This window comes from Stegostoma tigrinum, chromosome 33 (genome assembly GCF_030684315.1).
Source record: "Stegostoma tigrinum isolate sSteTig4 chromosome 33, sSteTig4.hap1, whole genome shotgun sequence".
NCBI classification, from domain to species: Eukaryota; Metazoa; Chordata; class Chondrichthyes; order Orectolobiformes; family Stegostomatidae; genus Stegostoma; species Stegostoma tigrinum.
In genome coordinates this window covers 21182078-21196344 of record NC_081386.1, presented here as the reverse complement: position 1 = coordinate 21196344, position 14267 = coordinate 21182078, and the positions used below count along the sequence as shown (strand labels likewise).

At 38.8% G+C, this 14267-nt stretch overlaps 1 protein-coding gene across 7 annotated transcripts in view; it reads left to right on the top strand.

Moving 5' to 3' along the window:
- dmxl2 (Dmx-like 2) overlaps positions 1–14267 on the top strand; it is a 132210-nt gene that overhangs the window by 90007 nt on the left and 27936 nt on the right. For 4 of the 7 annotated variants that reach the window (XM_059639307.1, XM_048562600.2, XM_048562599.2 and 1 more), the window contains exons 25-32: positions 2299–2490; positions 3100–3176; positions 3401–3528; positions 3705–3953; positions 7896–8068; positions 8456–8601; positions 12340–12425; positions 13970–14171. In XM_059639307.1, the coding sequence (XP_059495290.1) occupies positions 2299–2490; positions 3100–3176; positions 3401–3528; positions 3705–3953; positions 7896–8068; positions 8456–8601; positions 12340–12425; positions 13970–14171 (1253 nt within the window). The other 3 variants (XM_048562601.2, XM_059639309.1, XM_059639310.1) reach the window with 3 other exon arrangements.

Here is a 14267-nt window from a genome sequence, read left to right as displayed (position 1 = left end):
GCCGACCCTTTTCCCAGTAATATACTTTACTCAACCCTATTATTATATCAATGCTGCCTCCATTTAAACATCTAAACACATCAGCAATTATCACATCAGGTAGCTTAGCTAGTCATTTAGCTTAAGTCAGATGCTTGCTTGGAAATACTATTTTGAACTTCCTGTTTAAAATGCCTTCTGACCTTTGCAAGAAGAAAGCCAGTCATCTTCACAGAACTAAAAGACAAAAGCCCATTTACCTCTACTGTAGAATAATAATTGTGGATTGTATGAATGTGCCTCAAAATTAAGGTGCACTCTGCAGCATTGTGACAAATTTGAAAATCACACACAACTACAACAGCACACTATGAATATGGCTGTTGAATCCCATTGCTGGAAGATTGAATAGTGGCATTGATGTCACCCCCGGCTGTCATTAGGATGTTGCATCCAAGGAAAACCCTGATGTTATTTTCATCCTTTTATGAAAGTGAGCCCTTTAATTGGGCTGAGTATTTACCTATCACAGCCATGTAGCTGGTGACCCTGTTTCTGGCAAAACCTGGCACGCTATTTTCAGAATTTGCTCCTGACCATTCTGCATGTCTACCTCCTTGGAGCTTGTAAGATTCAGCACATTGCATAGACAATGATATTCATCTGTAATCTAACTGTCTCTTTTTAAAGAATAAATATCCGTTGATATCGATGTAATTCCAGCAATTCCTATAATGTACTGTTAAGATGTCATATTATTCTTTGAGTCCCACATTGCGCAATTACAATTCTGCAGGATGCAATCTCCACAAGGACAGCTTACCATCTTTATCCCAGCTACAATCTGCTGTTAAAATATCTTGGCTCAGATAGCATTAATTTTTCACAACTCCAGCCAACAATTTTAGTTTTAGTTTTAGCTAGAGGTCCTGTTTTTTAAAAAAAATTTAAAAATCCAAGATAACTATGCTGTTCAAAATCAGAAACCTGACTGGCCAGTCGTTGGGATAAGTACGTGGCAACCATAAAATATGAACAGTGATGAATGATTTGAATTGCCTGGCTGTTAGGCTTACTGACATGAATCAGATAACAAGATCTTCAATGTTGCATAGGATTGGAATCCAAAAATAGCAATTTTCTGTACTAAATTCCATCACCGTTCCTTCAAAAAGATCAACTAACCCAACTTTCTCCTATATTCTAAATACATCTTTTAAAAGCTATAAATTTTCTGTTGGACTTTATTTCTCCCACAATATTTTGCCTCCCTTCATATTGAGCATTAACTTATGATGATGCAAGTTCATGAATTCAACAGCACATACGGATATTCTCCTAAATTTTTAAGAGTTTGACATGATATCTACTGATTGCCCACTAGCCAAGGATGCAGTTTGCAAAGGTACTGAATAAGCTGCTTCCACCTGCATGATCTAACATCTGTAATTTAGGTTACCATTGATTACTTTTCAATATTAGTTCAGACAGACCATGCCATCATTCATGGTTACCTGCTGCACCCCATGTATTAGCATTCCAAACTGAGCAGAAACTGGCATCTAAGTTGGTAGAGACTTACAGTTAATGACTTCTCTCATCTTGGATATTTCTTGGCCTTAAGATTTTAAAACGACCTCAAAATAAGCAAGGTAATCTTGCACATGACATCAGGAGCTGGGAAAAATATCCAAATTAGATTTATCCTTATCAGTTGTTCCTTTTTCATTTCACCCTTAAAATGTTGTGAGTACAATTCAGCAATTCATACTTGTGTATTTTAGTTAAAGAGAAACCTGAAATGTAAGCGATGACTATTGACTGTAAACTGCTGTTTAAATTGACATGTTCGTGGCTTATCACATTGAACTGTCATTACTTTAAGTTGCCACATATGAGGTCAGTTTATTTTGGCCTACACAAGAGGAGGAAAATAAATGGGATCCCAAGATGCTAATAATCGACTTGAAATACAAACTGGTAAATGAGAATTTGTTACTTGATTGCCTTGGGAAAGATGAAGCTAGTTATTGACCAATTTTGAGGGCTGTTTTCCCATTGTACTCTTTTGAACCTGTCAGTTTTCTAAGTTTTTTTGTATGTATGGAATTTTACTACAAATTTGATGTTCCATTTGTTACAACATGGGATTGACAAAGTAGATTATTAATAAAGAATTTGTAATTCTCTTTTTGTTTTCTTTACCATGAGCCAATTACCTGTTCTGTATCGCTAGAAATTTTGTGTAGCATTTGATTGTGTTAATTCATTACAAGCTTACATGGTTGTTTGTTTAATATTGATTTTTCTTTCTGACAGGAAACTACCATGAAACAGCTTCAGTCTCCACTTCCTTTACCAACCACCTTGCCCCTTCTTTCTGCAAGCATTGCTTCAACTAAAACTGTGACAGCCAACCCTGTCATGCATTTGACTAACCATACCCATGATGTTCTGTACACGGTGGTCCAGATGAATTTTCCACCTCTTCCAGGACTTAAGGATGAAAAGGTAACAATTTTATAGAGGTTTGCTGTTTTTGAAAAATTGGTTGCACTTACGGGTTTACTATGGAACTCATCTTTAGGTGAATAAATACATGTCAGTGGGCTTCATATTCTGCTTTAGAGGAGAAGATATTTTTCACAAGGTACTGGGTGACATGTCAACCATAGAGCTTTAGGATCAAACCAACTGTCAGTGAAAAATAAATAACCACTATCTGAACCCGATTGGTCTATAGTGTAGTTGCTAACTATCCAGCAGGTTTGGCTTATTAGTAGGTATGAGAAAAGTTACCTTGTGACTGCTGTCTAGCATTCTTTGTATTTGGCTCCAATGCGTAAAAAAGAAGCATTTCCTTAATATGTACATTGCTCTTGCTTATTATGAACAAGTTCTGGTCAGATGGATACACTTTTTTAATTGGTTACCACTCTGCATGCTTAGGGATCACCAATCTCTGGCTTTCCAAATGTGTGCCTAAATTAATGCTTAAGCATTTAGTAAGTAAGATAATTCTCTGTGTGATGATAAGGAAGTATAGGCCATAGTTATATTCATGTGAAGTATTTCCACCAGCTATCCTTTAACTTGTTAATGTACTATATTCCATATTAGGTTTTCATTCTGCACACTTTGGCTGCTTCACTCTCAGCTTGTATTTACCAGTCTCTGTGTGACAGTCACAGCTACAGGTAATTTTATTCATTAAACTCTTTTTCATCAAACCATTTAGTTTTGCTTTAAGACATCCTCACAATATAAAATGACCCTCGAGCTCCAGTTGCCTGACAGGCTATTCTGTGATGGATCAAAATGAATCTTGAACTGGAAAACGTATGTCATCCCACTGGTTTCAATAAGTAATTTACCAGAACTCTAAATGACTTCTTTAAACAATATTGTATTCTTTTCACAGTCAAACAGCTACAAACCTGTTTACAGGAATGGTTTATCAGGGACTTCTGTTAGGTGAAAGACGTAGACTGCGGACTGAAAGCATTGAAGAACATGTAACTCCTAACTCTTCACCTTCTCATTGGCCTGGTAAGATAGAAAAATATATTGCAAGATGGCTAAAAACTTATTCAGTAACAAGCTGGCAGCCTGCCTTCTTTGTAAGGAGTGTACGAATGAGCAAGATAGCATCTGGTCAAATTGTCTACAAAAATGTTTACTTCCTACTTGATTAGTTAATAAAATATACCATTTATTCGTTCCAGGTGTCTCATCGCTCATTAATCTTCTTGGAACAACACAGGAAGATGATCAACCCAAATTGAATGTTTTGCTTTGTGAGGCAGTGATTGGTGTTTACCTAAGCCTTTTGATCCATGGTCTTGCTACTCATGATAGCAAGGAACTCTTTCGATTAGTTGCTCATCCACTAAATAATCGAACTTGGGCTGCAGTATTTGGAGGAGGTGCAAAAACGATAGTAAAACCCAAAAAGCGGCCAGAGCTTACGCCAGGTATGTTAAATTATTGTAAAATACCAACAATGGCAACTTGTTTTTATACATTTCATCTAACATAATGGTAGAAGTTTGAAACTCTTTTCCATATAAGGGATGTGATGATAAATCAGTTGGTAATTTTAACACTTGAGATTGATGCGGTTCACCCTAAATTGTTTGGATTTGGTTCTGACATCACATTTAGATTTATATTCGCCATCTTCTTCAGCCTACTCTGTACTCCATGCATGCACTCTTAATACAGCTGGAGAATCCTAAATGTTGTTGTTTTATAAATTATGCTTTTTAGCATGTGTAGTTTGGTGCATTACTATTGATGGTGCTGAATGTTTTATCTTTTTTTTCTATCTTTGAGATTATTTTCCCACTTCTGGTTTGTTACCTCAACCTCATTTGACTTATGAAATGTCAGGAGGTCATATATCACTTCAGCAATTAGTGAGGTTCAAATGTAAGTAATTCAAGTAACAATAAACTCTTGAACTCTCAATAGCAGGCTGTCTGTATTGATTAGATGACCAGTGACAGTGTTAAGGTTCTCCCTTTTAAAGGGTGGTATATTTAGTTTTATTCATTGCAAAATTATTGAATATACTTATAAATTAAGAGCAATAATATTCAGTTACCAACTACTACTGTTTGGTGAATATAAAGTCCTAAAGTAGTGAAGCAGAATTATTTTTTCAGCACCAGCATTTCAGGATTGAGTAGTATGTATTTTTAAATTTAAAAACCTAATTTGTGGTACAGGTGAACCACATATTTCAGCTGTACCAAATTTGGAACAAAATTCTGCCTTGAAGACAGAACCAGTAGCTGTGCCTGTCTCTCCCAGCTGTGAGACTGGCACACAACACGCTACCGGACTGGATGGTGAGTGGTAATGTTGGTTGCTGTGGAGTGTGGTTTCCTTTTCTTGGCTTGGAACTTGTCCTTTTCCTTGGAGTAACTTGCTTCGTCCTTGTTTCCTTCTCAAAAATACCATAGATCTGTAAATTGAGCATGTTACCATTTTTCTGAAATATAGCTTAACTTCTCTAAAGCTGTTATCCGATCGAAAAGATGCATTTTATTGTAACAATATGATTTAGATTTTAATCTTCATCTAATTACTTCATCTAAAGATATATCATTTTATATTTAACGTAGTTTAAAATAGCATGATTTGGAGTGTAGTGGAACGCTGACCTAATTGAAAGATTCAGTGGCGTCTGAAATAGAAAAATTGCAACAAATGAAGAAAGTTATCTAACTTGCTGTTTTACTTTAATAGGGTGTACAATTTTGCTGCAGTCTGTAAACTAAAACTCACTGGATGAATTTTAACAAAACATCCCTTTAGCAGAAAACTGGCTGGATTGAGTCAAAGATAATGGGAACTGCAGATGCTGGAGAATTCCAAGATAATAAAATGTGAGGCTGGATGAACACAGCAGGCCAAGCAGCATCTCAGGAGCACAAAAGCTGACGTTTCGGGCCTGGACCCTTCATCAGAGAGGGGGATGGGGAGAGGGAACTGGAATAAATAGGGAGAGAGGGGGAGGCGGACCGAAGATGGAGAGTGAAGAAGATAGGTGGAGAGAGTATAGGTGGGGAGGTAGGGAGGGGATAGGTCAGTCCAGGGAAGACGGACAGGTCAAGGAGGTGGGATGAGATTAGTAGGTAGATGGGGGTGCGGCTTGGGGTGGGAGGAAGGGATGGGTGAGAGGAAGAACCGGTTAGGGAGGCAGAGACAGGTTGAACTCTTCCGCACCTACACAGGCCCCAAACCCCACCTCTTCCTCCGGTACATTGACGACTGTATCGGCACCGCCTCTTGCTCCCCAGAGGTGCTCGAACAGTTCATCCACTTCACCAACACCTTCCACCCCAACCTTCAGTTCACCTGGGCCATCTCCAGCACATCCGTCACCTTCCTGGACCTCTCAGTCTCCATCTCAGGTAACCAGCTTGTAACTGATGTCCATTTCAAGCCCACCGACTCCCACAGCTACCTAGAATACACCTCCTCCCACCCACCCTCCTGCAAAAATTCCATCCCCTATTCCCAATTCTTCCGCCTCCGCCGCATCTGCTCCCACGATAAGACATTCCACTCCCGCACATCCCAGATGTCCAAGTTCTTTAAGGACCGCAACTTTCCCCCCACAGTGATCGAGAACGCCCTTGACCGCGTCTCCCGTATTTCCCGCAACACATCCCTCACACCCCGCCCCCGCCACAACTGCCCTAAGAGGATTCCCCTCGTTCTCACACACCACCCTACCAACCTCCGGATACAACGCATCATCCTCCGACACTTTCGCCATTTACAATCCGACCCCACCACCCAAGACATTTTTCCATCCCCACCCCTGTCTGCTTTCCGGAGAGACCACTCTCTCCGTGACTCCCTTGTTCGCTCCACACTGCCCTCCAACCCCACCACACCCGGCACCTTCCCCTGCAACCGCAGGAAATGCTACACTTGCCCCCACACCTCCTCCCTCACCCCTATCCCAGGCCTCAAGATGACATTCCACATTAAGCAGAGGTTCACCTGCACATCTGCCAATGTGGTATACTGCATCCACTGTACCCGGTGCGGCTACCTCTACATTGGGGAAACCAAGCGGAGGCTTGGAGACCGTTTTGCAGAACACCTCCGCTCAGTTCGCAACAAACAACTGCACCTCCCAGTCGCAAACCATTTCCACTCCCCCTCCCATTCTCTGGATGACATGTCCATCATGGGCCTCCTGCACTGCCACAATGATGCCATCCGAAGGTTGCAGGAACAGCAACTCATATTCCACCTGGGAACCCTGCAGCCTAATGGTATCAATGTGGACTTCACCAGTTTCAAAATCTCCCCTTCCCCTACTGCATCCCTAAACCAGCCCAGTTCGTCCCCTCCCCCCACAGCACCACACAACCAGCCCGGCTCTTCCCCCCCACCCACTGCATCCCAAAACCAGTCCAACCTGTCTCTGCCTCCCTAACCGGTTCTTCCTCTCACCCATCCCTTCCTCCCACCCCAAGCCGCACCCCCATCTACCTACTAACGTCATGCCACCTCCTTGACCTGTCCGTCTTCCCTGGACTGACCTATCCCCTCCCTACCTCTCCACCTATCTTCTTTAGTCTCCATCTTCGGTCCGCCTCCCCCTCTCTCCCTATTTATTCCAGTTCCCTCTCCCCATCCCCCTCTCTGATGAAGGGTCCAGGCCCGAAACGTCAGCTTTTGTGCTCCTGAGATGCTGCTTGGCCTGCTGTGTTCATCCAGCCTCACATTTTATTATCTTGGATTGAGTCAAACACAGATCTGACAGACCATCTAAATTTACTGTCCATTATCTTAAGGTGTAACTACTGATGTAATTCTGATTTTGAACTGAAATTTTGATGAAACCACTTCAAAGATTTTTTTAATTACAGTCAATTTTGTGTCCTTGGACATCAGCAATATAAATCAATTTCAGGAGTATTTGGTGTGGAAGTTTTAATCTGCAAAATAACTATTTTAATTTACCTTTCACTGATTATCAGCTTTTTGCATCAATTTATCAATATATGCCCTCTTTTCACATCTGCAAAAATGGAAATTGCTAACTTTCCATGCTTGTCATTTGAAAACAGATTTATAGTTCAGGATTAATCTTAAAGTACATTTTGTCTTTAATTCTGTTTGTTTCAAACACTACAGTAATTAGTACAATGTAGAGCTTTTGTGTTATCTTTGAGTATGATGCTTATCAACTTCTAATAATGCCTGTTGACTTGCTGGTAAAGAGCCTGAAGTCTACGTTTATTTGTTTTTAGACCATTAATCTAAGCATTTTCAAGATGATAATGCTAAATTGAGATATTTGAGTTTACGTCAACCGTTGTTGTCAATGTAGGCAACTACACAGCCAAAGATTTATCTCACTATTATCTGTCTTATGCTCTTAACAGTTCCTCCAGAGGACATTGACCGATATCGACGGAGATTTAATATGAAGATGTTGGTTCCTGGTAGGCCTGTAAAGGAAACTGCAGCACCACCACCAGTACCAGCAGAAAGACCATCCTACAAAGAAAAGTTTATTCCACCTGAGCTCAGTATGTGGGATTATTTTGTTGCCAAAGTGAGTACAATATATCTTAAAAAGTATTGATGCAAATGTATTGGTCCACTAATATTTTGATTCACTTAATCATATTGTGAAAATTTTGATTCAGTTTTCACATATTTAAGTCTACATAGCATTCCACTTCCCAGGTGCCATGCTGTGCTGGAGGCAGTTACCAATATTATATCAAGAATAACATTATTTGATAAAATTATGTTCTGAAATGTCTCTGACTAATTCTGTACCAAAAATAGCTGCAGTGTAGTGTAGAAAAGAGTTCATTGAATACATGACTTTCCTGTTAAATTCAATAATATTGCAGAAATGTTACTAATTTTTATATAGTTTCAAAATTTTTCAACTAGTTCTATTTTAATCGTTTTGTTATATTTGTACTTTAAGCCATTCTTGCCTCCATCTGAAAGTGGGTTTGCGTACGACTCGGATGAAAGTATCCCTAGTGATGATTATGATGATGATGAAGATGATGAAGATGCTTTTATTTCTGACACTCAGCTACAAGAGCACTCAGATCCTGACTCCTACAGGTTAGTTAAAAGGATCCTGGCTACTTTATGTATATTTAAATCTGTGTATAATAAACCAATGGACAAGTCATTGGCACGTTTGTTAATGTACCTATAATAGAAGTGCTTATAAAAATTTCGTATTGCATAGAATTAGAGGCTTATAATTCAGTTTTCAGGGGAATAAAATGGAGGGGGAGATCTTTTCATTCCGAGCAGTTCTGCTTTTCATTACAAGTAAATGTAGTAACTGGGTATCAGCTACATCATCGACTAGGTGACTTTAGATAGATATGCTTCCTATTTCCTAAACCTCACCACTGACAGTGATTTAGGGTTTAGGCAGTGAAGGGAGCAGTATTGATAAGGCTTGAAAGGAAATTCTGCAGAAAGAATTTTAATAGTTAAGAGCCAAATTAGAAAGAAGAACCTCCAAGGTAGTAATATCTGGATCACTACTTGAGGCATTGGCAAACCGGCAAAAGGTAAATAAAGTTAAGGAGTAAAATGAGTGACACTAAGATCGATGTTTTAGGAATGGATTTCAATTCATGGGGCACTGGCCTCTACTGATTTTGAAGGAAGCTGTTCAATTGGAAGGGGCTTCACCTAAACCATGTTAGGACCAACACACCGACAAATTGAGTATCTAGAGTTGTAGAAAGAGCTTTAAACTAAATAGTTGGTGGGACGGGGGGTATTGTGGGGCTGGAAAGGAGACACTTACGTTTCAAAGCACAAAGATATGGCAGCATTGCAAGGTATGTTGTTAGGTAATGATCTCCTAAGTGGAACAGCAAGGAACAGAGAACAAACATTTAAAATGAGCAGCAAATGAGATCAAACCATACTGGTTTAAAAGCTCTAGATTAAATTAAATATATGTAGCACTATGGACAAAATAAATGAATTAACAGCACATATAAATGTTAATGGATTTGATCTTTTTAGCCATTATGGAGCCAAGATTCTAAAGACATCAAAGCTAGGAACTAAATATTCACAGATGTGTGATATTTCAAAAGAACGATTTGGAAGGAAAGGGCAGTGGATTAGCTTTGTTTATGCAAGGTGCAATAACTATGATGTCAAGAAATGATCTTGGATCAGAAGATGTAGACTGCATGAGAATAGAGGTAAAAAAATACCAAGCTGAAGAAGACCATATTTGAAGTGGTCTGTAAGACCTGTATCAGTAGCTAAACTGTAGGACAGAGACTAAATCAGGAAATAATGAGGACATCTGAAAGCGGCAATATTATTAATCATAGGTGACTTTAATATTCATAAGATTGGGAAAATCATATTCACAGAGGTTGCCATGAGGAGGAATTAAAAGAATGTATTTGGTACAGCTTTCTAGAACAATATGTTATAGATCCAAACATTGTTATTTTCGACTTACTAATGTGCATTGAGGCAGGTTTAATATATGAACTCAGAGTAAAAGATCCCCTCAGAAACAATGACCATAAAATGGTAGAATATACCATTCAATTTGAGATATATAAACACAAGTCAGGACAACCGTGCCAAACTTTTTTTTTAAAAAAGTGTAATTGTAAGTTAATGAGGGTAAAGTTGGCTGGAATGGACTGGGAAAGGTGTTTAACACAAAAGATGGTTGATGAACATAGCAGTCCTCATCTCTGCCATGACAGTCTTAGAGTGTGAACTGTAGAGATTGTAGGCTGGATTTTCTCATTTTTAGGCTGTTATTTTCAGAGAATTTCATGTTGGATGACCCTTCATGGCTCACAGTGATTTCTCCCACACAGTGCTCCACTCTTTATTAATTATGCTTTCAGCCTGTTTGGCGTCCTTGTACAATCATAAGGCAAGAGAGGTGATATTTTCACCACTGGCAGGACTCCCTATGTACAAGCCACTGGCACCATATTTCAAGCTTAGCTGCACACCTTTTCAGATGCTTCAAGCCAAGAGTTACCTCGTGCTCTGTCCTCCTGGGAAATGAAAATGTCTGAGAGGTCAGCTGGCACCCACTTTCCGTATAGGGACATCCTGGTGGACAGGGTGGTCTGGAGGAGTCCAGGGTACGAAACACAAGCCATCCTGGACACACAATGGTACGTTGTCAGTACTGTCTCCGGGTTAGACAAATTGCACAGTAGTGCAAGGAAAGTTCAATGATCTACACTCCAGTAAGGTATGTGATCATCACTTTGCTATTTCAGACTTAACCCTGCCATTGCACACAGACCTCGTCAACGCTCGTGGGCTACAAACTTCACTTATTACAGCAGCATCATCATTCAACAACTGTAATCACCTCATCTTCCACAATGACTAACACTTCCTGCTTCCTGGCTAAAAAGCTGTGCAATTCAGAGACTGGTAATCATCAAGTAGGCATGTATGTGAGTACTACGAAATGCAGCAAACTGCCATAAAGTGCATCTTGTATGGATGAGTCAAAGTGAACTGTATGAGCATGCAGGTCAAAGGAGTCCCTAAGCTCCCAAATGAAATCTAGAAGGGCTGAAGTGGATTCTGAGTTCGTCTGAAATCAGTCAAGATAATGAGGTGAGGCTGGTGGTTTGCTGATAGCATGTGGATTGAGAAGAATGCTGTCTCATGGAACATTTGAAAATATATTGGTGGGGGGACATTAAAGTAAAGGCCTGGAAAAGCAAGCAATGAACTACATCCTGGTGGTTAACCATCTAGCTTTCAAGTTGGAAATTCTTCTCATCTGATTTCTCAGAAGAATTGCAAGATGTTTGGGAATGAGATGCGTTGGGCCACTTATGAACAAAAGTATGACTTCGCTGATGAAACCTTCAGGGTCATATTGAAAAAAATTCATTCAAAAATCAGATTCAGATTTGGTTTAATTTTGCTGTATTTTTCCACATTTCTTGCCATTGCCCACATCAGACAGGGTATAGGAAACTTCAGCTCATGGTGTCTGAACATGGAGTAATATTTCCTTCATTGTCTTATTCCAATGCTTAATGCTATGCCCCTCTATAGTGACTTATCCAGGCATCAAGTAAACTTGGTGGAGTTTAAGTCAGACACTTGCAAGTACCAGCTTAACTCGAAGTAGAATTTGCAAAACGAGAAAGAGGATTCCTATGGACAAATGGCATCAGCTCGATAATTCTCATCCTAAGGCATAGAAATATAGGAAAATAGGAGTAGGAGGAAGCCATTCCACCCATCAAGCCTGCCCCAGTCAGTCAAAGGCAATGTTCAATCTCAACCTGGTGGCTTGCACACAGTCAGTCAACCTCATGGAGCGGTCAGGTTCAGAAACTCCCTATACTGTATCTTCAGGAATGGGCCATGCTCAGTCCTGCAAGTCCAGTGCAATAAGATTCGCAGTAAGTCAATCAGGGATTTGTGCAGATATTGTCAGGGGTCCGGTCACTTATCAGTCAGAACTGTCCTTCCAATTCAGTCAATCTTGGAAGGCCTCAGCAATGGCAAATACATCTACCATTGGTGATTGCACGATGGCACAAGGGCAGTGCTGTAGAGGCATCTTATATACAGAATGAAATTAGCAGCGTAAAACAGAGAAATCTTCCATGAAATTGACACTCAGTTTTTGGCAAAAATCAACCCATTGTATCCTTCTGTTGCTTGCAGTAGAATGGTTTAATAAATACATACTAATAATTTATTTGATTCAAGTCAGTCAGCATGTAGAACAGAACAAGTTGATAATCTCCAAATTAATTTAGTAAAATCAAAAATTTGTGTTTCTGAAAGGCATTTGCACTTATTTTACAGCTGGGCACTGATACGTTTAGGAATGGTTAAGCTTGCATTGAACAATGTGAGAAACTTCTTTCCTGTTGCAGGATTGGAATTTGCAGGTACTAGATTTTATTTCTGTTTAAATCATTATTGGAGGTATTTTGTGAGAATTAGAACAAATCATCCTGAATTTGAAAAATAACCATCCTCTTAAATTTTTAAAAAAAGTTAAAGGTTTTGCAAATGTTAAAAACCAGAATTTAACTTCTTGATTCATTTATTAAAAACAAAAAAAAACTTTATATGGAGGCAGTTGTCACTTCACTCAATTGTCGAATCTGTGGTTTTATTATACGTTTACGTTCTTGTACATCTGAAGGATAGCAAAAAACAAAACTTTTCAATGTAATTCAGTGCTTCTAAGAATGTTAATTTGAAGTATTGTGAACAGATTGATTGAAGGTAAAGTAAAACAAAGAACTGCAGACTCTGGTTAGCTTGCAGTGCACCAGTGTTTCGTAAAGCAGTGAAGTTAATCCCGCTCCACTGCTCTGCCCATTGTCCGACACATTTTTCAAGTATTCATTCAATTCTTTTCACAAGCTACTGTGGAATCTATATCCTCTACCTAATTAGGCATTAGATTTCAGATCTTAACCGGATAAGAACCGAAAGTGTTTTTTTCCCTCATGTTGCCTCTTTTATTTGCCGATCATCTTAAACTAGTGTTCTCTTGAAAACAATCTTTCAGCTGTTGGAGAAATTAATAGAAACTGTACCAATGTAATACCTTCATGATTACAAATTCAAGGCTGTGTAGAGAGCAATCCCAGTTCCTTTCATTTATCCATGTAGCTATGATCCCTGAAAATATTTTGTATTTTAAGCAAATCCCTTATGTACTTTTTCAAATGTGTCTAATTCTGATATTCAACTGGGGCAGAACTAGTGTTTTATATAGGCTTTGCATAACTTCCTGGTACTGTTTCTAAAGCCTTGGACCTCATACACTTCAATAATTTTTGTTATTCTGTCCTGAGATCTTCAAAGATTTGTGCACAAATATTCCCAGGTGTCTCTCTCTCTTCCTTCACCTTTTTTAAAATTGTAACGTTTAGTACATTGCCTCCCCTGTGATGTATCCTATCAAAATATATCATCTCCAACTTTTCTGCATGGAATACGTTTCATGTGGTAGCCTGTATTTTAACAATCTGCCTTTGTCACCTTGATGTCTTATTATTTGCCCCACTATTCACAATAAATATAAACTCATACACAGTGTGCAGTAAACAAAACCAATTGAACAAGGTCATAGGTAGAATTATCTGGAAAGAATTTTAACATAAATGGATTCTGTGTTGAAGTTGTTCTGCAATTTTTTTCAAGAAATTTGTGCAAGATGCAAAGTTGAGTTACAGAAGACTTTTTAATTGCTTTAACGATAAAAATGTAATTTTGCAAAGTGTAAATTTCACTTAACAAAAAATGAAATAAGCAGACAGTTTTAATAATAAAGTTAAGGTTTTTCATTCAAACAGTATTCATTCTGATTTTGAAAAGCAAAATATTTTCAGTATAAGTATTATGTTAGAAGTTAAAGCTGTTTAAAAAGTGACTTTCAATTTTATTGTTCAAAATAAATGTTTGTCTTTGCTCACAGATCTCCCAGTAACTTCACCATTGGGTAATGCTGTCATTAAAACTTTAGAAAACTGGCAACAATTACTACAAGTAAAAATGGAACAGTTTGAAGGCCCACCTCCAAACTATATTAACACCTATCCAAGTGATTTCTCTGCAGCTGCTGGACCAGCCATTCTGCGACACAAAGCAATGCTTGAACCAGAAAACACTCCATTTAAGTAAGGGAACAAACAAAAGATATCATTTTAGTCTTTTCAGAAGGTCAAATAAGCATTTTGGTAACTGATTACCTGAGCGTTAAGTATGTGGCCTAT